Source organism: Chiloscyllium punctatum, chromosome 8 (assembly GCF_047496795.1).
Source record: "Chiloscyllium punctatum isolate Juve2018m chromosome 8, sChiPun1.3, whole genome shotgun sequence".
NCBI classification, from domain to species: domain Eukaryota; kingdom Metazoa; phylum Chordata; class Chondrichthyes; order Orectolobiformes; family Hemiscylliidae; genus Chiloscyllium; species Chiloscyllium punctatum.
Genome location: NC_092746.1, coordinates 22,673,574 through 22,697,823, shown reverse-complemented (window position 1 = coordinate 22,697,823; position 24,250 = coordinate 22,673,574). Strand labels below are relative to the sequence as shown.

At 37.3% G+C, this 24,250-nt stretch overlaps 1 protein-coding gene across 8 annotated transcripts in view; it reads right to left on the bottom strand.

Moving 5' to 3' along the window:
- Positions 1-932: 932 nt before the first annotated feature.
- The window catches only part of slc4a7 (solute carrier family 4 member 7), a 159,187-nt gene continuing 135,869 nt past the window's right edge, over positions 933-24,250 (bottom strand). For 4 of the 8 annotated variants that reach the window (XM_072575213.1, XM_072575215.1, XM_072575208.1 and 1 more), the window contains 7 exons: positions 24,153-24,221; positions 23,882-24,055; positions 22,280-22,417; positions 19,914-19,943; positions 12,832-12,932; positions 4,905-5,015; positions 933-2,947 (listed from right to left, as the gene is read on the bottom strand). In XM_072575213.1, coding sequence (XP_072431314.1) covers positions 2,866-2,947; positions 4,905-5,015; positions 12,832-12,932; positions 19,914-19,943; positions 22,280-22,417; positions 23,882-24,055; positions 24,153-24,221 — 705 coding nt within the window. In that variant the 3' untranslated portion in view covers positions 933-2,865. The remainder of the gene's footprint in view (positions 2,948-4,904; positions 5,016-12,831; positions 12,933-19,913; positions 19,944-22,279; positions 22,418-23,881; positions 24,056-24,152; positions 24,222-24,250) is intronic. The other 4 variants (XM_072575214.1, XM_072575216.1, XM_072575209.1 and 1 more) reach the window with 1 other exon arrangement.

Here is a 24,250-nt window from a genome sequence, read left to right as displayed (position 1 = left end):
ATCAAAGGCCGAAGGGCCTGTACTGTGCTGTAATGTTCCATGTTGTATGTTCTATCTCTATTGCACTCAGTGCAGAACAGGGAGAGAAACAAAACAGCAAACCCTTCCGAAAAAGAAAACGAAGATGATATACGTATGAAGTTCAGGAGGTAGGAACACTGCCACCATACTACAAGAGCCCGTATTCATCTGGAGGAAACTGATCAAGTTAATTCATATGCAATTAAATTGGCCTCAGTTATTTCACCATCTGGCACTTCCTGAATTCTTTTTCATGACCAGTCAGTTTAAAGCCAATGAACACCTTTATGAACACCTTTACATTTGCACATTTTGTTCCAATGTATCACCAAGACTAAAATGCAAGTTTAATTCAGACCCAAGAGAAATTGCTGCAGCATTCCCAGAAGGTCAACACAGAAAGAAGATTCTCTTCAGAAGAGGATAAAAAAGCAAAATGTGCTTTTCTTTATAAATCTAGTGGGAGCAATCTGTGTCCCCCAACATCAAGGGCCGAAGAGCCTGTACTGCGCTGTAATGTTCTGTGTTCTAAGATAGATTAGTCCTCCACTTCCCCAGCCATCCCCTTCCAAAGGGATGCCTTGAATACCAAATGCAGCTATTTTCTGCCACTTCTCACCTATTCTCAATAGAATGTAGAATGACAAAATTTATTGGAAATTAAAATTCACCTGGACCCATGCTCCCAAAATTGCTGGTGGGATCTTCTCTCATAAACCCACTGGCAGTTAAATTACAGGTGTAGACTTAAAATTTTTAGAAAAGGTATTATCAAAAGTATTAGGAGGGTAAAACTCAAATGAAATGGTGATTGTAAAACATTACAGTACGGCAGATCACCACTTTTGTCAGATCTTTAACTTATTCAGTTTCCAAACAGACCCCAATGAAGAATATAGACCAATATCATGTTTGGTACAATAAAAGACTTTATTGCTTTTATTAACAGGTATGACATTACAAAAAATAGTTATTCTCCTCTAATATCCAATTAAAGGCAGGTCGTTGGCCTTAAAGAAAACAAAATCTGGGGGTTATACACATATCATTTAAACTAAGACATGGACTACTGTAACATTTTTACATTGCTTTGGGTCTCCTTACAAAAATAAATGAAATCACTACTGTACTTAGAAATAGTCATAAAAACTTTAACCATAATTTTCTGAACTTAGACAATTTTATGAAAATTGATGAATACTAGGGATTGTATTTGTTCTGTGATTAAATAAGCAGAACATAGGAAGACATAAAATTACCGTTAACTGCAGATTTTAAAACAAAACAAAAAAAAAGGGACAAAACTGTCCCCGTCAGAAACCAGTTTTTCAAACTGTTAAAATCTCATACTGTATTTAGCATCTAACGATCAACAGTATCAACACAATACTATTTAGAGTAACCTAAAAAATTAAATAGAAAACTTCAGTTCACCAACTGACACTCGATTAAAATAAGTTTCTATAATTCACATCCCTTATGTAATGCAAACTCAATTATTCAATTACAGTGATTACAATTTGTACATTTAATAAAATAGCAGAAAATTGGTTGACTGAATATATCCGCAAAACTTGCCATATGTTTAACTATATAATCAGTATTGGGATACAAAACAAATGTTTCACAATATTACCATTTGTGTTTTGGCTGTTTGGCTATTATTTTGCAATGATTCAATGCAAATGATGAATACAGTTTTGTGTGTTGCACTGGCATTGTGTTTTTGTCTAAAGATAAATGAACTTGCCTCATTTGAAAACAAAATGGCTGGCCAAAGGAAATATTTTAAAACTTTCATCTGATCTGGAAGACAAAACAACTTCACAAATTGTGTTAAAGCATGGCAATATGGATCAATGGGAAGATTCTGATTTCCTGAGATGGCTCTAGAATTACTGATCTAATACTATAACTACAGTACTGCCCATAGAAAGTGGTCACTCTACATATCTAAAGTACAAAGACAAAAATACTAGAACAATCTTTATAAAATTAGCCAAATCTTCTTTAAATTCCATATAGTGTGGAAATTTCTGAATAAACTTGAGGCTAAGTATAAATAAATAAAACATATAACACTGCAATGCTAAATAAAGCCTACAGTATACCATGTTGAATAAAGTTACATGTAAACAGTTCAGATGCAGACAGTCTCAAATCAGTATTGCAAAACCGGTGCACCATTTTGTAAATAAAAGGATAGCAACCAACCCCAGTATTACACCAGTATAGTAAACAGATGCACACCCTTCAGATATAATACCAATTTACATACCTCTTCTATCACAACACTTGTTACCGCCTGCTAGCTCATTGTTATTCAGTAGCAACAAAACTCTGAAGGATCAATGACAAATAAAGACAGATTCGAGCATTTGGTTGAAGATCTTATTACCTATTAGTTATCACATGGAGTGTGAATGTCAATAAGCAATATATTTATACCTTTTTGTATCGACAGTATACTTGTGATCATGTGCTATTTTTCATTTTTTAAAAATGGTACATCATCTGCCATCATAGAGCAAATCAAATGTTGGTAAGCAGATTTTAATTTTAAAATAACTTTTCTAATAGATTATTGCTTGTTTACTTTCCATAACCTTATGCCAAAAATTGTAAATTGAATAATAAGTAAAGACTTAAACAGTAGCTAGCATTGCAGTTGACAATAGTACAAGGGTAAAACAACCTTGGTCAGAAGAATTTCACTCTGACTGAGACACTGATTAGGTCCAACACATTTCTCTTTCCTGCAAAGGATCCAGAGGTTTGGCTGTGGCTCAAGTAGTAGTTTTCATAAAAAGAAGTTTTTCTAGATTAATCAAGATGTAGCTTGTTTCATACAGATGTTTCTGCATCAAGAACATTTCTTGGAGGCACCTCTTCAATGTTTATTTGGATATCTGTAGTACATTCAGGACTGTAAATGTGTAACAAGGAAAAGTAAATGTATAGCTGCATTTCTGGTTTTATAAATAAATATTTATGTTTGTACACCCACAAACTAATTAAAAAAGAGAAATGAAAAAACAAATCAATTCAGCCTTTTAAATGAAAATATTGCACACGTATTTTAATGTGCAAGTGGTTTTTGCTTCTGAAACTTCTGATTCTATTTTCATATCTAAAGTTTCTCAAATTAAATACATCTACAGTTCACATAATATTTATATCAGCAAAACTAAGTACTTTTTGGAATACAGAGAGTTTTAATGAGTTAGCTGTAAAAGATAAATATGTCTATGTGCATACGACTTCCTGTCTGGAGGATGTAGCAAAAGGTACCTATATTGAAAATAATTGTACATTATGCAGGTAAGAAATTAGAATTTTTGTTTTTAAAAGAAATAAAACCATATACAGTACAACTATATTCAGAAAATAGCATATGGTTTTACAGATTCCTCATCTGTTTCTCCACAAACAATACTTTTGAATAACTTTATGATCTTGTGCCTTTACGATACCTTAAAAATATGAATCAAGCCTTTTTAGTCTTGAAGGGCTGGGGGAGATGATGTGGTTGTCTTCTTTTTGACTGCACTAGCTTAAGATAGACAGTAATGAATTGGTAATGTATGTATAGTCTTTACTCTTGCTAGGTCCTAGATCTAGATAATACAGACTGTTTTGTATATGCTCCTCGTACAATAAGTGAATTCATTATTTGAATTCACTCCTAAGAACCATGTACTTCTAAGTATTGAAATATGTATCTTTAATGCATTATCAGCACTTAAGTAGGTGTGGAAGGCATTCTAAGAAAATTCAGCGAAGTAATTTTTATTGGAAAATTTTGAATTCTTCATGATCATGGCAGAAATTCTACAGCAATATAACAAAGACATGTCAATTTCTAACAGTTTGAATTATTTCTACTTGACTAGTCATTCTTTTGTTAACTACAGCCCCCCATCCCATCCAAGGGCAGTATCACGTGCTAGTGTTCAAATTATAATTTTGTGCTGCAGCACACCAATTGTATATGAAAGATTTAAAAGACTGCACATCATTTCAGGAATGTTATCAGAAAGATACGGTGGCTCAGTGGTTAGCACTGCTGCCTCACAGCACCAGGGTCTCAGGTTCGATTCCAGCCTCGGGTGGCTGTCTATCTGTGTGGAGTTTGCACATTCTCGGTGTCTGTGTGGGTTTCCTCCAGATGTTCCGGTTTCTTCCCACAATCCAAAGATTAGCACATTGGCCATACTAAATTGCCCATAGTGTTAGGGGCATTAGTTAGAGGGAAATTAGTCTGGGTGGGTTACTCTTCAGAGGGTTGGTGTGGACTGGTTGGGCCAAAGGGCCTGTTTCCACACTGTAGGGAATCTAATCTGATCTAATCTAATCTTAAAAAAAAAAGAAATTTTGTTGGTCAACTAAGTTGCCCATAAACATTTTTTTCTTTTGATGTGCAGAGAACAATTCCTGATTACTTGATAATATTAAACATATCGTAATGTAAACATTTAAGCGTTTTTTAAAAAAAGTATTCTCTGAAATTACCATTCTCATAAATACGGTTTTAAGTGGTGTCAATCTATAACATCCAAAAAGATCCTGAAAAATACTAACTTGTGAAAATTGTTTGCTGAATAATGTACCATGCCAGTTAAAAATGTTCAAGCTTGATAACTTTGTTCAAACCACATGAAAAATTAGTAAGCTAAGATCTATTAGTTTTATAACAGAGTCAGTGCTATAATTGAATGGCTTGGAGTATATCAAACAGGGTTTTTCAAACACTAGTGGAGTATATCAAACACTTACTGCAAATGCCCAGTTTTCTAAACAACAGCCGCTGTTGTGCATGTATTAGTATCAATGCTTTGTTAGATGTCAGGCTACAGATTAAGCACATAAACAAAAAAAGCTACCTTGCTTCAAGTTTTACAACTTTTGCATTCTCAGCATTAACAGCAAGAGCCTTCCACACAGCAGTTTTGGCCATTTCATCAGATATGTTTACGACTGAAGGATCGTCTGGGCTAGAGGATAAACATATCTAAATGTTAGTGCTCTGTACAAGCAGAACCACTAACCGGATTCACAAAGCCTTATTTTTCCCTTCACCTTGCCATGCAGTTCTTCCCCAGCTTATACAATTCTTACACAGTTTATTGAAGTCACATGCAAAGAAAAAAAATCAAGAAATCAGAATTGTTTCAACAATAAAACACCAAAGGTTTTCCATCAGGGTTGTCCAACCTCTTCTGAATGGGGGCTACCAAGAAAATTTCAGACAGATAAGATTTGGCACAACAGTAAACATGAATTTCAGAAACAAACAATTCCAAAAGGAATAAATACATAATTTAAATAAATGACTCAAACTTAAATAATTGAAAGTACCAAGCAGCAGAGCTAACTAATAAAAATCTGGTTTTTCTCTTTTCCATTAATAAGTTCAATTACTAGCAAAATTGATAAAAGAGAGCCAATGGATGTCATCTAATTAGATTTGCAGAAGGCTTTCTAACCATGATGGTGGTTGGAAATACAAAAGCACAGGCGATAACAGGATAGGAGGTAATGCACCAGCATGAAGTGATCAGCTAATAGAGAACAAGCAAGCTGCGACTAGTCAGGTACTGTTAGGAGCAAACCTTGGGACCCAGCTGCTCACAATTAATGATCTGAATGTGTGTTCCAAATGTAATATTTCTACATTTTCAGGTCACACAAAGCTAAATGGGAAGGTTTGTTGAGAGGATAACATAAAGCAGCTTCAAGAGGATTTGGACAGGCGAACTGAATGGGCAAGAACATGGTGGATGAAGCTAATGTAGAAAATGCGGTGAAGTCATATACTTTAGTAAGAGAAACAGTATATCTTAAGTGGAAAGGGGTTGGAAAGCAGAGATGGGCAAGGAACCTCTGTTCTTATCAATAAGTCACTTAAGACCAATATATCAAATGCAACAAGCTACTCGGAAGGCTAATGGAATGGTAGTCATTACTGCAAGAAGATCGGATTACAGAAGTCAAGTCTTAAATCAATTGTATAGGAGTTTGGTTGGACTGTACGTGTAGAGTATTATGTACAGTTTTGGTCTCCTTATCTCAGGGTAAGATATTCTTGCCATAGAGGAATGTAATGAAAGTTCACCAAACTTGTTCCTGGATAGAAAGACTGATTGGTCAAACTGGGCCTGTATTCCCTAGAGTTTCGAAGAATGAGAGGCAACCTTATCGAAACCTACAAAATATACATGCAGCTAAGATGTTTCCCCTGAGTGTGGAGTCTAAAACCAATGAGCACAATTTAAAAATAAAAGGGAGATGCCATTTAGTTTCTCCCGATCTCTGACCTATTTTACTCAGAAGGTTGTGAATCTTTGGATTTCTCTACCACAGAAGATCGTGGGGGAAGGGGTGTTCAGTCTGAATATGTTTAAGTCTGAATATCTGACAGGTTTCAGATTATAAGTGGTGTACAGTGTTATGGGGATGGAATGAGTTAAAGGCACTGAAGTATTCGATTAGCTTTGATCACATTGAATGGTTTAGCAGGGCTGAATGGCCTACTCCTGTTCCCATGAATCAGAAGCCATTTCTTTTCAGCATTTGCCATTGGCGAAGGAAAGAAAAGAAACAGCCTTTGATAGGAGGAGCATATTGCAAAATCTTCCATTTGTATTTTCTGTATTTGGAACCCCAGTAGCAAGGCGGAAAGGACCAACTTCATTCGAGACAAAAAAACTGCAGATGCTGGAATCCAAACTGGACAGGCAGAGGCTGGAAGAACACAGCAAGCCAGGCAGCATCAGGAGGTGGAGAAGTCAACGATTCAGGTGTAACCCTTCTTCAGAGCTAGGGATTGTGGGGGATGGGGGTGGGGTGAGTGGGTTGGTGGTGGTAGTTTGGATGGGGAGGGGGGCAAGATGATGAGGTAGGGGATAGGTGAACAGAGGAAGAGGGTATGATCTGATTGGTCGATGGGGTGAATTAGTCCTCACTCTTAATAACCTTTCCTTTAACTCTTCCCATTTCCTCCAAATCCAGGGGGTGGCCGTGGGCACTCAGATGGACCGTAGCTACACCTGCCTCTTTGTCTGCTATGTCAAACAGTCCCTCTTCACAATCTACACAGGCACTGTCATCCAACTCTCCTGCCGTTACATCAATGGCTACATTGGTGCAGCGTCCTTCACCCAGGCTGAACTGGAGCAGTTCAATTTCGCTCACAACTTCCATCCCACCCTCAAAATCACTTGGTCTATCTCGGACACCTCCCTCCCCACTCCATTTATATCTGGCGACAGTCTCCAGACAGACGATCACTATAAACTCCCATAACTACTTGGAAAACAGGATGAAGTTCTTGCAGGATACTAGATGGGAGAAGGTGTAGCCCGATACCTCTGCGTCTGCCACATCTGCTTGGACAAGGAGACATTCCACTCCCTAGCATCCCAGACATCCACCTATTTTGAACAAAGTGCTCTGTGATCCAGACAGCCCTCCACCACACCACCTCCATTCCTCGTTCCACTGCTCTCAACCCACCCCCCTCAAAAAGCAACTGAGACAGGGTCCCCCTTGTCCTCATCTACCACCCCACTGGTCTCTGCATCCAACGTATCATCCTTAAACACTTGCACCAGTTCTAACTTGACCCTACCACCAAGAACATCTTTTCCCCCTACTCCTCTCTGCCTTCCACAAGGACTATTCCCTTTGCCAATCCCCTGACCAATCACCCTCAAGCCTTCCCCTGCAACCATAAAAGATGCAACACCTGCCAGCACACCACCCCCTCACCTCCCTCCAGGACCCCAATCTGCCTGTCCTCCAACCTAGTTTACTGTATTCCAGTGGGAGATGTGGTCTTCCCTACATCAGTGACAGCAAATGTAAACTCAAGGCACATTTCACTGAGCATCGCAGCTGGGCCCACAGGGGCCGACCTGACCTCCCAGTCACCACCCATTTTAATTCCCTTTTCCACTTCCTTTCTGACATGACCATTCTTGGCCTCCTGCATTGCCACAGCGAATCAGACTGCAAATTGAAGGAACAACTCATCTTCCGTCTGGGCAACCTGGAGGAACTCAACGTTGAGTTCTCCAATTTCAAATAACCTCCCTTCCCATCCACCAACTCCCTTTCCAGCCCTGCCTCATCCCTTCCATTGCTCTGACCGGCCCTTCCTTCCAGGTTTCTTCCAGGGATTTATTCCTTCCAGGGAGGGGACGAGGGCGGTGGGGTGGGTAGTGAGAGTACAGTGCGAGAGTTGGGGGGTGGGGCATGGTGGTTGTGAGTGCAGCGTGAGAGATGGGGGTGAGGGCGAGGGCCTCGCGAGGAGGGTTGAAGGCTGTGCAAGGGGGCAGCAGGGCAAGTGGAGCCAAGGCAGGGTGGGTAGCGAGTTGAAAGGGGAAGAGGGTGAGGGTGAGGGTGAGGGTAAGGGTGGGCAAGGGCATCGCAAGAGGTGGGGCAATGGCAGTGCAAGGGATCATACATGCACACACACGGGGAACACACGAGAGCGAGCATGAGGGGAGATGGAGACAGAGATAGACAAGAATGCAGTCAACTATTTTAACAATGATACCCAGGAGTGGGACAGGAAAACCACAGTGTGCAAGCGTAAAGGAAACAGCAGCAAAAAGGGACAAAGAGGATGGTCAAAACAAAATGGCAAAAAAAAATGGCTCTTTAACACAGCTCATATTCAGATTATAAAATTCAGAACATCCCAAGGAAGAGCAGGATTGGTAGTTGGTTATTCCTAATGCATCTATGTATATTTGATAAATCAAAGTTTATTTACATCATCATAGGTTTTTACTGGTTTAATTTTATGCAGAAAACACTACCCCCAAGTTTCAGCCAATGGGCAGATTTATCTTGGTTTTTCTATAAGATAGTACACTGAGTCATACATTGTACTGGAAGCAAAAAGAAACAAGCAGGACTGAAAATATATACCAACGGAATCACCATGACAACTGTAACCATGCTGGACCTGTAACAGCTGCTGACACACTGTGCTGGGAGAACTTGATTCCTTTATTTTATATAAGACCTAAGAATCAACTTCTCCCAGCACAAAGAGTCAGGAGCAACAAGCTGCAAATGCTGGATTCAAGCAAAATGTAATTTTTAGACAAGTCTACGTTCGCTAATTTTTATAAAAGAGTCTTGAGCATCACGCCTGAAGCTTCTATTAAGCAGAATTTGTCAAGGTTCAAGCAAGCAAATGTTATCGGGAACTCTCCAATCAGGGGTGTAAGACAGACGATTCTGCAGGTATGTGCTGGGATTAAAGATATCTCAAGAAGGTTGCAACAAATTGTCAAAGTGTGAGCAACAAGGTCTTATACACATTGGTACAAACAACATAGGCAGAGAAAGGGATGAGGTTTTGCAGAAAAAAATGTTAGCTAGCAGATTAAAAAGCAGGACCTCAAATAAAGGTAGTAATCTCGGGATTACTTCCAGTGTCATCTGCTAGTGAGAATAGGAACAAGAAACTAGGACAGAATAATGAATGACTGAGGAGATCGTGCAGGAGGTTAGAATTCAGATTTCTGCATAATTGGGATCTCTTCTTGGGTAGAAGAGACCTTTTCAAAAGGGGCATGTTCACCTGAACTGGAGGGAGACTTGCTAGTGCTACTCAGGAGCCTTTAAACTAGTACAAAGGAGAGGTGGGGTGTATCCGAAACATCCATGATTAGAGAGAAAGCAGAGGCTAGAGAGATTAAGTTACTTAGACAAGGCAGACAAGAGCATGTCAGAGAACGAGACAATCCTTAATAATTAAACTGCATTTATTTTAATGCAAGAAGTCTAACAGGTAAGGCGGATGAACTCAGGGCATACATGAGACTGGGATATCACAGCAACTACAGAAACATGGCTGAAGGAGAGACAGAACTGGCAACTCAATGTTCCAGGATATAGATACTTTAGAAGAATAAAAAGGAGGCAAGACAGGAGGGGGAGTAGTGTTTCTGAATAAGGAAAACATTACTGCTGTACTTAGGATATTCCTGGAGGATTGTCCAGTGAACTTAATATGAACTCAAATAAGATGGGGGATGATCACCTCGAAGGGGTAGTACTATAGGCCCCAAATAGTCAGCAGAAACTACGGAGAAAATATATAGAGATTTCAGATATGTATATGAATAATAGGATTGTATCAGTAGGGGATTTTAATTTTCCAATCATAGACTGTGACTGCCCATATAGTGTTAAGGAAGGAATGTTCAAGAAAATTGTGTCAATTTTTTTTAGATTAGATTCCCTACAGCATGGAAACAGGCCCTTCAGCCCAACAAATCCACACTGACCCTCTGAAGAGTAACCCACCCAGACCCATTTCCCTCTGAATGACATACCTAACACTATGGGCAATTTAGCATGGCCAATTCACCTGACTTGCACATCTTTGGACTGTGGGACGAAACTGGAGCACCCAGAGGAAACCCGTGCAGACACAGGGAGAATGTGAAAACTTCACACAGACAGTCACCAAAGGTTGGAATTGAACCTAGTGCTATGAGGCACCAGTGCTAACCACTGAGCCACCCTGCTGTCCATTTAACATGTACCTGCTAGAGAGGGATCAAAATTTGACCTCTTGGGAAATAAGACAGGACAAGTGACTGAAGTGTTAGTGGGAGAGCACTTTGGGACTAGTGATCATAATTGTATTAGTTTTAAAGGAGTTATGGAAAAGAGTAGGTCTTCTATAAAAGTTAAAGTTCTAAATTGGAGTAAGGCCAATTTTGACAGGACAAGACAGGAACTTTCAAAAGTTGATTGGGGTAGACTATTCACAGGTAAAGGAATGACTGGCAAGTGGGAGACTCCCAAAAATGAGATAACACTAGTTCAGGGTAAAGCTAGTAGAAATACAGAATAATGGATGAATATCAACAAGGTCATCTTTGTGTGGAACCGCAGGAGATGGGTGGAGATACTAAATAACTATTTCGCTTTAGTATTTACTGTGGAGAAAGACTCGGAAGCTAGAAAACTTGGGAAAATAAACAGTTATATTTTGTAAACAGCCCATATTAAAAGATAAAAAGTGCTAGAGGTCTTAAAAAGCACAAAGATAGATGAATCTGAGACTTGATTAACTGTATCCTAGGACACAGTGGGAAGAATTTGCAGGGCTGCTATCAGTGATATTTGTATCCTACACAGCCATAGGTGAAGTGCCAGAAGACTGGAAATTGGATAAAGTTGTGCCTTTATTTAAGGAAAACTGCAAGAAGCCTGGGAATTATAAATTGATGTGTTTGATTTCAGTGGTGGGCAAGTTGTTGGAGGGGATTCTGAGAGACAAGGTTTACATGCATTTGGAGAAATGGTCAGCATTGCTATCTGCATGGGAAATGATATCTCATTATCTTGAGTTTTATGGGGGGAATATGACCAAGATAGATAGATGAGGGAAGAACAGCAGATATTATTTACTTGGACTTTAGAAAGGCCTTTGACAAGCTTCCACATGGTAGCCTAATTAGTAAAGTTATATCACATGGAATTTAGGGAGAGCTTGTCAATTGGACAAAATTGGCTCAACAGAGGGAGATGTAGGAGACAGAGGGTGGTGTGGAGGCCTGTGTTCATTGGTGCTCCACAAAAATCAGTGCTGTGTCCACTGTTGTTTATTATTTATATAAATTATTTGGATGAGAATATAGAAAGCTTGGTTACTAAGTTTGCAGATGACACCAAAATTGGTGATATTGTAGACAATAAGGAAGGTTAACCAAGATTACAAAACAATTTTGATCAATTGGGACAATAGGTGGAGGAATTTAATTTGGATTAGTGCAAGGTGTTACACTTTCGTAAGATGAACTAGAGCAGGACTTACGACAGGGCCTTGGATAGTGTCAAACAAAAATCTAGGGGTTTAGCATATAGTTCACTGAAAGTTGCGTCACAGGTAGAGAGAGTGGTAAAGGCAGCATTTGGCATGCTTGTCTCATTGCTCAGATCATTGAATATAGGAGTTGGGAACTCATGTTGCGGTTGTACAGGACTTTAGTGAGGCCATTTTTTAGAGTATTGTGTTAGGTTCTGGTCACCCTTATATAGGAAGGATAGTATTAAATTGGAAAGAGTGCAGAAAAGATTTACAAGTATGTTACCAGGAATGGAGGGTTTGAGTTATAAGCTGGGCTTTTTTTCCACAACAGCGTAGGAAGTTGAGGGGTGACCTAACAGAGATTTATAATATCATGAGAGGGGATTAGAAAATGACTTTTCTCTAGTTTGCAGAGGACACACTTTTCAGGTGAGAGGAGAAAGACTTAAAAGGGACTGGAGGGGCAAAATTTTCAACAAAGGATGATTTGTATGTGAAATGAACTGCCAGAGGAAATCATAGAAGCAGGAAGAGTTACAATTTTTAAAAGACATTCGGACAGGTACACAGATAGGAAGAGTTTAAAAGACGGATATGGGCCAAATGCAGGCAGATGGGACTAGTTTCGTTTGGGAAACTTGGTCGGCATGGATGAGTTGGACAGAAGGGTCTGTTCTGTGATGTATGATTCTATGACTAATTACCTTATCAATTTAATTAGATTTTATGATCTCGTGGAATAAAACAGAAAGAACCACTTCCTCTAAAATGAAAATAAAAAGTTGCAAATTTCTGAACCTGATTTTATGACAATTTTGGAACACTTTAGTGATGTAATAAGGTGGGAAAAGCTTTTCAAAAACTTAGCCACGTAAGTGCAATGAACAAATTTTTCTTTTCTCACTAATATCATTAATTTAGAAGTAACTTCTTTCATTTCAATCCATTCCACATATAGTATACTGTACCTGTACTTAATACTTTTCACTGGAATCTTCAGAATATTGCCACCTTCTAAGGGGAGTTGTACTGTTCCACTTTCTGCAACTTCAAGCATTCTTTGAGCTTCCTAAAAAGATTATTAAGGGACCACATTAATCGTAGGATGCCAGTTTTGGAAGTGGTAATTATCAAATGAACTTGACTTTAAACAAAAAAAAAGAAAATTTACCATTTTCTCAACATCTGTTTCTTATTCTCTTAAATCTTGCAAATATCAAACACAGTAAAAGCTTTGCATATTTTATTGAAAGGAGATTCACAAAAGCCAACTACCCAGATATACCAAAACATAAATCTGGAAGTGAACTCAAAATCGAAAATACCTTAAGTCTCAATTGCATTACTTCTGTCATCCTTAAAAGCAACATAATTCATTTTAAACATAAAATAGTTTTAGGCTATTCAAGGAAAATAAATTAATACTTTTAATAGAGTTCAATAAATAATTATTGCATTAACGTACTATCAATTTTTCCAGTAGTATTTAAGCTACAATTATTAACACATTACAGTACACAAATTGGCTAGTGAGTTTGTCTACATAATTACTTTTGGTGTGCAATCAATCAGTAAAGCACTTTAGAGTGTCACAAATGTGATACAACATGTTTTATTTATGAAGAGGGAGTTTTTTCTTTTACATATTACACACAATTATAAGAGGTACTTGAATGAAGACTGGAATTGGTCAGACTAATTTAAAAATTAAGTGAGAGTTATAGTACAAAAGTAAATACTCCATCCCAGCAATTTATAATGAAAAAGGACTGTAACAAGTTTGAGTCAAAGTTGGACATTTCCATGCGACCCAGTCAACGATTTGAATGCTTCTTAAAATAAGTAATTAATATGCATCTCAAGCAAATACTCAAACTTACTGATTTAAAAATTTGTTTCATCAAGGGCAATTTTCATAACTATTGATAGAGGAATTTCAGTCTGCTGGGCACAATAGAATAGGCAACAATTCTATTCCAGTGAAACAGTATTTGTTTTGTGATGAATCACAGAAGAAGAACATGTTGGTTGTTGGTTATCAGTATAAGAGTGTGTTTTCTCAATTTGTGGTGCATTATAAAATAGTATGCAAGAGGTGCAGAGTTCACATTTCAGACAGTCTGTCATTTACTGTTAGTTGCTGTACAAATCATTGTAGGGCTCTTACGTGCAATTATAGTGCCCCTACCTCTTGGGCAGAAGGTCTGGGTTTAAGTTCCATCTGACAAAGATTTGTTTCATAACATTAAAATCTATTAAGGAACTAATAACAGGACATTTGAAAAGTCAAAATATAATCCATTAGAATCAGCATGATTTTATAAAGGGGAAATAAATGTTTGAATAATTTGGTACAATTCCTTGAAAATGCAACAAGCAATATGGATAATGGGAATCCTGCAGGTACAGAATATCCTGATTTCCAAAAGCATTTAATAAGATGCCACACAGAAGGTTAATAGTCAAGGTAAAAATCATATGGGCTGAGGGCCAATTTATTAACATGGATAGAGGATTAGCTAACCAAATGAGAGTAGAGTCTAGAATAAATGGGTCTTTTTCTGGTTGGTAAGATTTAAATAACATGCATAAGAGTGAGGTTCTCTCTTTTGGTCAAAGGAATAGAAAGGTAATTCATGGAGAGAAACTTCAGAGTGCTTCATTGCAGGGAGATATGGGTGTCCTCATGCATGAATTGCAGGAAACTTGTATGCATGTACAACGGACAATAAAGGAAGGCAAATGGAATTTTGGCCTTTTTGCTAAAGAAAGAGAGTGTAATGTAGGGTAGTGTTGCTACAACTATATTAGTGAGACCACACCCATAGTACTGTTTTCAGTTTTGGTTTCCTTGAGAGGGGATGTAGTTGTATTGGAGGCACTTCACAGAGAGGGCTCACTAGATCGATTCCAGTATTTAGGGGTTTCTCTTATGAAACAAGATTGAGTAGTTTAGGCCTATAGTCTGGAGTTTACAAGAATGGAACAAAATCTAATTGAGGTATACAAGATGCTAAAGGGCTTGGCAGAGTAGATGCAGAAACTCCTCTTCCTGTGGGGTAATCAAGAACGAGACGTCATAGTTTTAGGATAAAGGGTAGCAGATTTAAAGGGAAGAGGAGACATTACGTCTCTGAAAGGGATATAAAATTGTGGTGGATTCTAAACATTGAGAAAGTTTGAGGAGTAAGTAGACAGATTTTAAATTAGTAATGGATTGAAGGGTTATGGGAGTTGAGGGTATGATGAGATCAGTCATGATCATATCAAACGGTGAATTAGGCTCAAAAGGGACTGAATTCTCTACTCCTAGTTCTTACATCTATGTCTGAATAGGTTGATTAAAATATCCATAACACCACATGAACAGGAAGAACCCATTCACTCATAAGTCTGCTCCACAATTCATTAAAATAATTGTGGATTATTTTCCTCAGTTGCTCTACTTTGCACTATCCCATATTCAAGTATCTTTGTATCCAACCCCTCAATTTCTCTCTAATATATTCAGTCCTCTAAAAGTCCTCTCATAGCATTACAAAAATTTACAACATTTGAGTGAAGAAACCCCTCAGCTCAATTCTAAGTAGCCTCATTCTGATATCTTCAGTTTTAGACTCCCAGCCAGGGTACATATTGTTGCAGCAGCTACTCTATCAAGTCTTCTATAAATTTCAACCATAAATTTTCCAATGGTTCCCAGCACCCATCAAGCCAAGCCTGATGATACTTTTCTGTGCCTTTCTAGAGGCTTCCTGAATGTTATTCCTTTGTGGATACATTTTAATCCCTCCTTACATTTTTCTTTTTCACTATACCAATAAACTGACCTTTGAAAATACATTTCCATTTGATGGACTGACTCCTGAGGTTTACCCAACGTGGAAAATCCAGCTTGTGCTAAGTATTGACAACGGAAAATGTAGGAGAATAACCAAGAATAATAATTCTTAAATTGCTCTGCCTAAATGCAATTTCTTACTAACAGCATCATGCCTCTATATGTACCACATTTGAACATACTGCATGGGATCTATTTGTAATATTAAAGAAAAGGATTGAGGCACTGGAATGTCAGAAGATTTACTAGGATTATAATAGAATGGGTATAGAGAATAATCTCGATTATCTGAAGGACTCGGGTGGGGAGTATTTACTTTGGTTTAATCAAATTCCGGATAGTTGAATGCCGGATAACAGTTAGCTGAGCCTAGGGACCTTGTGATCTTGCCCGATAATCTGATATTCGGATAACTGAATGCCGGATAATCGAGGCTCCTCTGTACATACAGGAAAAAGATGAAAAAGTGCAGTCTCACTACTCTTGAAATAAGGCAAACAGATGATCAAACAGACCTTTTAAAACACAAAGCTTTTGTTAAATGGATATAGAATGCTTGCCTCTTAAATTTTTATTCTTTTCATTAATATCCCAGCTGATGGTAATACTGAACAAATTAGATCCCAGAGGGAAGCAGGCTTCATAGAGAGTAAATTTTAAATTTTCAAATTGGTTAACATGGTGGTCAGTCACTGAACATATTCAAAAAGGTATAAAAGTTTAGTATAAAGCAAACAAATATGAAAAGGAAACCTAATTAAAATGTTAAAAAAAAGTTCATCCTTTTATCTCAGCAATACTCTTACAAACACTAAAGCTCAGTGATGTGTCACCCATATATTCACATGAAAGAATCTTACTCAGCTGACACAGTAGTAAGAGCTTCTTTCCAACAAGATTATGTGCATTCATTTAATGCTATTTTGTTCAGTTAGCGCCTCTCCCAGAGACCCTTAAAACAGATTAAGTAATGTGTGCTGAGTTATTAACGTGGATTATCGAAACTCATGTCTTCAACCACCTTGTAGAATGCCTAGCTCTCTTGACACCTTCAGTTTCTTCTCCTTCTCTCCAGCCACATGTTTAGAAACTGAGAGCAATAGCACTTCTGCCAATTTGGTGGGTGGGTGTGTGAGAGAGAGAGATTGGGGAGGGGCGAATGGATTTGTGGTATTAAACTTGCTGACGTTTTGGAGAAAATGAGACAACTTCTTGTAAATGCTATCTTGAACTTGTGTTTCAGAGGTACTTGTAACTTTTAAAAGGTCAGACCTTTGCAGAACTCAAACTTATAATCTATTTCTTCCCTTATGTTATAACCAATATTTCTAAATAATAACTATGCATTATGAACCTTCCCCATAATGCACTACACAGGTTGGATGGATGTTCCAGATGATGGGAGAGCCCAGAACCAGGTGTCATCGCTTAAGGATAATTGGTAAACCTTTTAGGACTGAGCAGAGGAGAGATCTTCAACCAGACAGTGGTGACCCTGTGAAATTTACCACCACAGAAAGAGGTTGAGGGCAAATCGTTTTTGAAAAATACACAAAGAAGGAGATATAGCTCGTGGTTATAGGGATCAAGGGATATGGAGGGGAAGTGGCATGGTAGCAGAGGATGATTAGGGTATTGAGCTTAATGATCAGACATTATCATAATGAATGGTGGCGCAGGCTCGAGAGAGTTGAATGGTCTACTCTTGCTCCTATCTTCTATGCTTCTGTGTTTAAGGAAAAGCTAGACATACATTTAATGGATCAAGGAATAGGTTAGAGTCATGAAAGAGGCTTGAATAGAATGTAAATGCCATTGAGTGGTTGGGCTTTACAGGTGCTCTCTGTTCCATAAATCCTATGAAATCATATGTCTTCAGCTCATTTTCTTGTATAAAAACAATTGCCACATTCTAAAGTAGAATGTGAAAGCAGTCATTAAAGTCTCATATTATAGGATAATGAATGATTTAAAGTGATGTGCAAAAGAAATAAGAGTGATATGAGAGAAAACCTTTTCATAGCACAAGTAGTCAGTGCATGGAAATACGTGGAACTCCTAACATGTGAACAGTTTTTAAATATGCATTAGGAAAAAAAAAGTTTCCCTTCGATTTATTTCCTTCCAATGCTATGGTTGACCAGTTGAAACAGTTCATTTTATCAACCTATCAGTAGATACAGTTCTAAAGATTTGATCAGAATATAAAGTACTCTTCTTTTGCTCCTTGACAAGGCAAGAGAGTAGAAAAAAACAAGTCTAAGATGTGTAGCATTTTAAGAGGCAAGTATAGGATGAAGTATTAGAGCAGTTGCTGACCTGATAGTTTAACAGACTATTAAATTTAAATTTTCTTCAATACATTCTTCAACACAAAAATTGAAGGGATACTTTCTTTTCCTAATGCACGTTTTAAAAACTATTCACATGTACATTCTCTCTGCAAACAAGTATTATTACCTAGTCACAATCTCCTGCTTTATCCCAATATTCTTGTGCACGAATTCTATCAAAATAATCATGTAATGCCCTCTTGAATATCTCCATTTAACCTGCCTCCCATTAGGATTTCCAGGCATTTCCATACACGATAGGTCCAGATAAGCGGATTACCCTCGTCCTGATACTTATATGGGTCTATCTCCCAAGAAGCCGAAATGAACGAATTCTCCAATGAACAGAACCATCTATGGCTATGAAAATGTTTGGATACAAATGTAATACTGAAATGAGATTTGAATTGCAGAGTCTATCCAAAAATTAATGTTTTGACATCTCAAACTTTTCACCTGATAACATATTTATGTAGAAGTCTAAAACATAAGAGAAAAAGAAAAGGAACACTAAATCAAGTTTGCACCATCAAACTTGATACTGCTCGGATGGTAAACAAAGCAACCAAGCTGCACACAGCAAAATTTCACAACAGGACATTACATCACTGATCAGTTAATTCAACTGACTGATAAGTGTATACCTTGACACTGCTCTCTTTTGAGCAAAAGGTTATTTTTAAACTTTAAGAGCATGCAGAGTTAATTTAATGTCAGATTTGAATAATACACCTCGAACAATTTAACAGAAATTATAATCCACATGAACATATTGCATTTGCACAAAGTAGACATTGATTAATTGCCACTCCAAACAGGTTGCTGAACAAAATTGGAAACCGAAAAGATGTAGAAATTTTCTAATAATCTTAAGTAACCCAGGTTAGAGAGAAATCACTGGCTTGTTCTAATTAATGTTTCAGAGTGGTAACTGTCAACATGACAATAAGTGACTTACCTTTTAAAGATAGCAAAGGCACTGTGCAGCTTTATGCAGCATTAATAAATGAATTTAAAAACAACTTTGCAAAAATTACTACAAAAAGCCACTGAAGAGCTGCACTTCCAGTCAAAGAGCAGCTTCCAAGGGACCTGGTGACATAGTTCAGTGACGCAGGGTCTAATATTCCAGAACACTAGGTTAATATTCTGGGGACACTGGCTCAAACCTCATCATGGCAGATAGAGAAACATGAATTCAGTAAATATCTGGAAATAAACGCGAGTCTAATGGTGACCAATTAACCATTTCTAATGTTGTAACTACTCACCTGGTCCACTACTGTCCTTTAAAAGAAGGAAATCCTTACCCAGTCTGGTCTACATAACTCCAGATACTACAAAGCAATGTGGACGACTTAGTTATCCTCTAAAATGACCTGGAGAGCCAGTCAGTTCAAGAACAACTAGGAATGAGCAACAAATGCTGGCCTTACCAGAAATGCCCAAAACACTCAAAATGTTCTTTATTTATAATCAGGCCCCTTGTAGGAAATGTATAACTTGGTTTTAAATCTCCACACAAAGATTTGAAAATTCTTTGCAAAATTCTTTGTTGAAACACCTTACAGTCACCCTTCATAATTTAAAAAATAATCCAATTAATTCATACATTTTGATTTAAAATAGACAGGGTTGATAATCCAGAATTCTATCTTTAAATATTTAGACGGCAATAGTAAATAACCCAGAGGCAATTTTCAGACACTTGCCTTTCATCGCATCACTGTCCACAACTTAAATGATTTCTGCAGATTCAACTGGAAGCTAATAAGGAACAATTGTGCTTATGAGAAATAATGGAGAGAGATAGAATGTAACCCATATTTATCTCTCTTTATACTGAAGTATCCGTTATAAATAACCAAAGACATACCCATGGTGGTTTAGATCCATTCTTCGTTTTCTAGAGCAAAGTGAGTGTGCAGGAGAAAAAGCAGACAGAGGTCAGTCCCTTCAGAAATTACATAAAGCAAGCAGGGCAAACTATGTGTGAACCTGTTCATCAAGTTTAAACTGCCAAGCAGAATTAGCAGTGACAGTAAAATCAAAGTGAACTAAAAGCTGCAAAATCATACAAAAGCATACCTCCAGAATGTAATCATTTTGAATATCCTATTGTACATATTACCTAGTTTATGCTCTTAATAGGAATATGGTTGCATTATCTATTACAATTTCATTTTATTTACCCCCTTATCCCACTCCTAATGAAAGAACAAGGTCCAGAGATATTTTCTAATGGGAACACAATTGTCACTTGCTCTGCTGAATTTGTTTGCACTGAGCAGGTCTCATATGCAGGCACATCATAAAACTTACTAACGACTGATGCCTATTTTCGTACTATGGATGCAATGCAAGCCTTAAGAAAGATTTCATAGAAAATGGAATACCCCATATGGAACAAACTTTTATCAAAGTTGATTCCCTATAAGTTCATTCATTCAAAATAAGTATGCAACAGTTATCTGGTTAGGATCATAAATGAAGAGTTTGAGGATAAGTACAGACTACTATCCCATTTTTTATATAACAGGACTATTTTAAAAATATTTTACAAAGTTGTCCCTCCTCAATCTAGGGGAAAGGTAAATATGACTAGGAATGAAATAGCACATTACCAAAAGAATAAAAAACTGGTAGCCTCAACATAACATCCAACAACACTGACATTTTGGCTTCGAGAGTTAAGAATAAAAAAAACTTTGCCACTGCAAGCAGATTTATAATACAAATAGGGTATCAGATGACGAACAGCATTCAATAGTTTCTGTGCTACCAGGACTAGGGATTAAGGACATTTGTGGAGGACTGAGGGGAGCTGAAAGATGATGATATAGGACTGAAGGATGTTAAAACTTTGGCAAGAGGCAAGGTGTAGTTCTATGAAACCTTGCACCAGAAAAATAATAAAAAGCAAAATCCAAGAATAAATTGTATATGGTTATATGAGGCACCTAATGCTATACTAGTTTCATGCATTATTAATATAGACCTAATCTAACCCTTTACTTGCAAGAGTATGTTAATTTGTAAAACTCCAGGAATAATAGTACAAGGGCAAACCTCTGTTCACACAGGCATTGCTATTTCATTATCTTCTTCAGTGGATTTTTTTTTCAGTAAACAACAGAAAAGGAAATTGAATTAGATACTGCAAAGGTCTGTTTTAAACAAAAGAAAATCACTGGCATATTCTATAGTTTTGCTTTAATTACTGATGCGGAGACGTTTTAAAAGGAACCCACTTACTGGCATGAAGTCTAAAACTTCAATTAGATGCACAATCTTTTGAATGACTTTAATAGTTTATACCCTGCTTCATACCTGAATTGGTTTTTCGGTAGTGAAACAGAAGTGCCAAATTAGAGTTAAATTATAGCCTGCTAGTAAAGTATAAAAGTTATGTCGGGTTCACGGTTGTACTAAATTCACTTAATCAAACCAGAAGTCAACTTAAATATTGGGATGCATTTTCTCAAAAACAGTTTTGTTGTAATATACAAAAATGAACATATCAGAGAAAGGTGCAATAATTGGAAAAGTTTCATAGCAACGGTGCCTCAGAACAAGCAAGCTAGGATGGCTCTGTAATTACAATACTGTGGCTCTGCAAGCCTGGTTACTTCCTTACTTAAAAGCAGATATATTGGTTTTAAACATTTATGGCTCAGCATAATCAAACTTACAATACAGTAAATTACATCATATAACATAAAATTGTGGCATTTAGCACTGGAGGCATTTTGCTTTTCTGTATGTTATTGCAGCTTTGACTTTCAACATTAAAATAACACAAGTTACTACAACATTCACAGCATGGTTTTAAACTCTGCATTGCATCCTGTTCTTGGGTGACCAAAACAAAGAGGAATAAGTAAGAGTTGAGTTTAATTATTAAAGATTGCATGCAAAGGATCTGAACAGATATGCACTTTGTTCGATTCATATACTATCCAAAATGGTGTGAACATCTAATTCAAACGAGATATGCAAACTAGAAGGTAAAGTTACAAAATTGCTCAAAACCTCTGCATAAAATCCTTAAATCAGCAGTGAAAGGTATCTATGTAAAGTAATTATTAGAGAGATTACCTTGACAGGAACAGCAAGAAATTTAGCAACAGGTAGAAAGCGCAGAAAGTAAAAGCTTTGTATCTACAAGCAAGCATATGATGGGACTCACTCAAAAATGATGAAAATCCTGTTTAGATTTCAAAAGAAGGTCTGTTAATTTACCTCAGTTTCTTTCTTCTTTTTCTGCATATCTTCCAATTTCTTCTTTTTGCTCTCTGGCATTAAATCATCCAACCAGCTAAGTTCTCGTTTCGTAAAACAGAAGTCCAAAAGTTTCCGGATAAACACCAGTGCGAGAACCTGTCAATAATACAGATCTATTTGATTTATTCCTTTCCTTTGTGTTTCATAATTGGTTTTCTTAGTACTTGCTGGCTGAATCTGTTTCCCTTGCCTTGTTATTTTAACATCATCTGCCAAATATTGATTTGCTTCACTCGAGTACACCATCTTTCAAACACTTAGAATGAAAAAGAGAGCAGAGGGAATCCAACGTGCAGAACTATTAGTTCATCAACTTTGGATTCAGAAAGAAATCAATACTTTCTTAATTGGAGGAGCGGAGCAAAGAAGTTTAGGCTTTCATTAACAAACCATAAAGTCCAAAAGCATAATTACAAAAAATAATAATATGCTGGCCTGTCGCTAAAGGTAGCTGGGATATAAACATGAGGAAGTAATGTTGCAGTTGTCAAACCCCAGCTCAGGAACCGTGAAGAGGTTAAGGCACTGTATTGCTCTGTAGATCATACTGGCTTCAGAAAAGGAATGCAACATTGATAGAAAAAGATTAAAGATGAACATTTCTATAAAAACATGGTTTTTACTCAAATAATTTAGACAGTTGAGGGGGTGATCTAATTGAGGAGTTTATAAAAATCAGAGATTTGAAAAGAAAAAATACAAGATTGGAGAGGCTAGATATACAGAGACAGTTTATTGATAGAAGAAACCTAGAACAAGGTAGCTTAATCTTAAAATAACTAGACTATTTAGGAGTGAAATCAAGAAGCTGTTTTCCCTACTGCAGTATAAATCTCGAATACCATCTCCTCACATTTAAAAGATTATGACTGGTGTGCAAATTCAAAGTTTAAAGGACAAAACTTATTTTTGATGGACAAAATCATTATGGCTCCGATCAACAGTGAATAAATGGAATTGAACATGATCTCACTGAAAAGCTTAAAGAGCTCAATGTGTATTCGCTATCAACTGATTTGAATATAACCAGAGTTGTTCTTATTAGTCAAGGATCAATATTCACAATCACTATTACTTTTCAAAAGTGGGCATTATTATTAGTTCTCATCATTAAACTCTCAATGTCAAAGGTGAAAGGCTAACAACATGACTAGACTGTCAGTTAGCTAGACACTTACTTTACGATGCAGGATGCCAATAGTACAAGTTCAATTCCTGTATCAGCTCAGGTTACCATGAAGGCCCTGTCTTGGCAACCTCACCTCTTGCCCAAAGCACGGTGACCCTCAGGTTAAATCACCACCAGTTGTCTCTAATGAGAGATCAGCCCTATCATCCTCTGAGACTGTGGCAACTTGATGTGTACTTTACTTTTCCACACCACAGCTTTCTGTCTTTGGCAGCATGAAATGTCGATTCATTACAAAGTCACTCAAACACTGCCTGTAGAGTTGTACCAGTTTACCTTAATTCAACAACTTAGAAAAGTTTAAAAATCACCTACAAATTTAAGTCTACCAAATTGTTTTATAAAAATAACAATGGGAAGAATAACCTTACCATCATGGGAAAGACAACTGCAGCAGCTGTGGTCTTGATAACCCAAAGAATAACAAGACAGCTAAGCTGAATAACTGTGAAGATATGAACTTTCCACAGTGGAACATAGCGCAGGTAGATTAAGTCAGGCTGGTGTTTTGCAGGCATCCCAAACAGCTTTATACGATCAAAAAACTGGTGAAAACAAAAGGTTCAGTAAAGGGATAAAATTCCTAGAAGTACTAATAAATTTGAAACATTATTGGAACCATATGAAGCATAATTACAATACCTGAATGCCTTTCAAGGAAGAAACACCCATGTAGAGGAAGACCCCATAGAGCACTGGCATTGGGATAAACTTAAAACAAGAACAGTTAGTTATTAAGT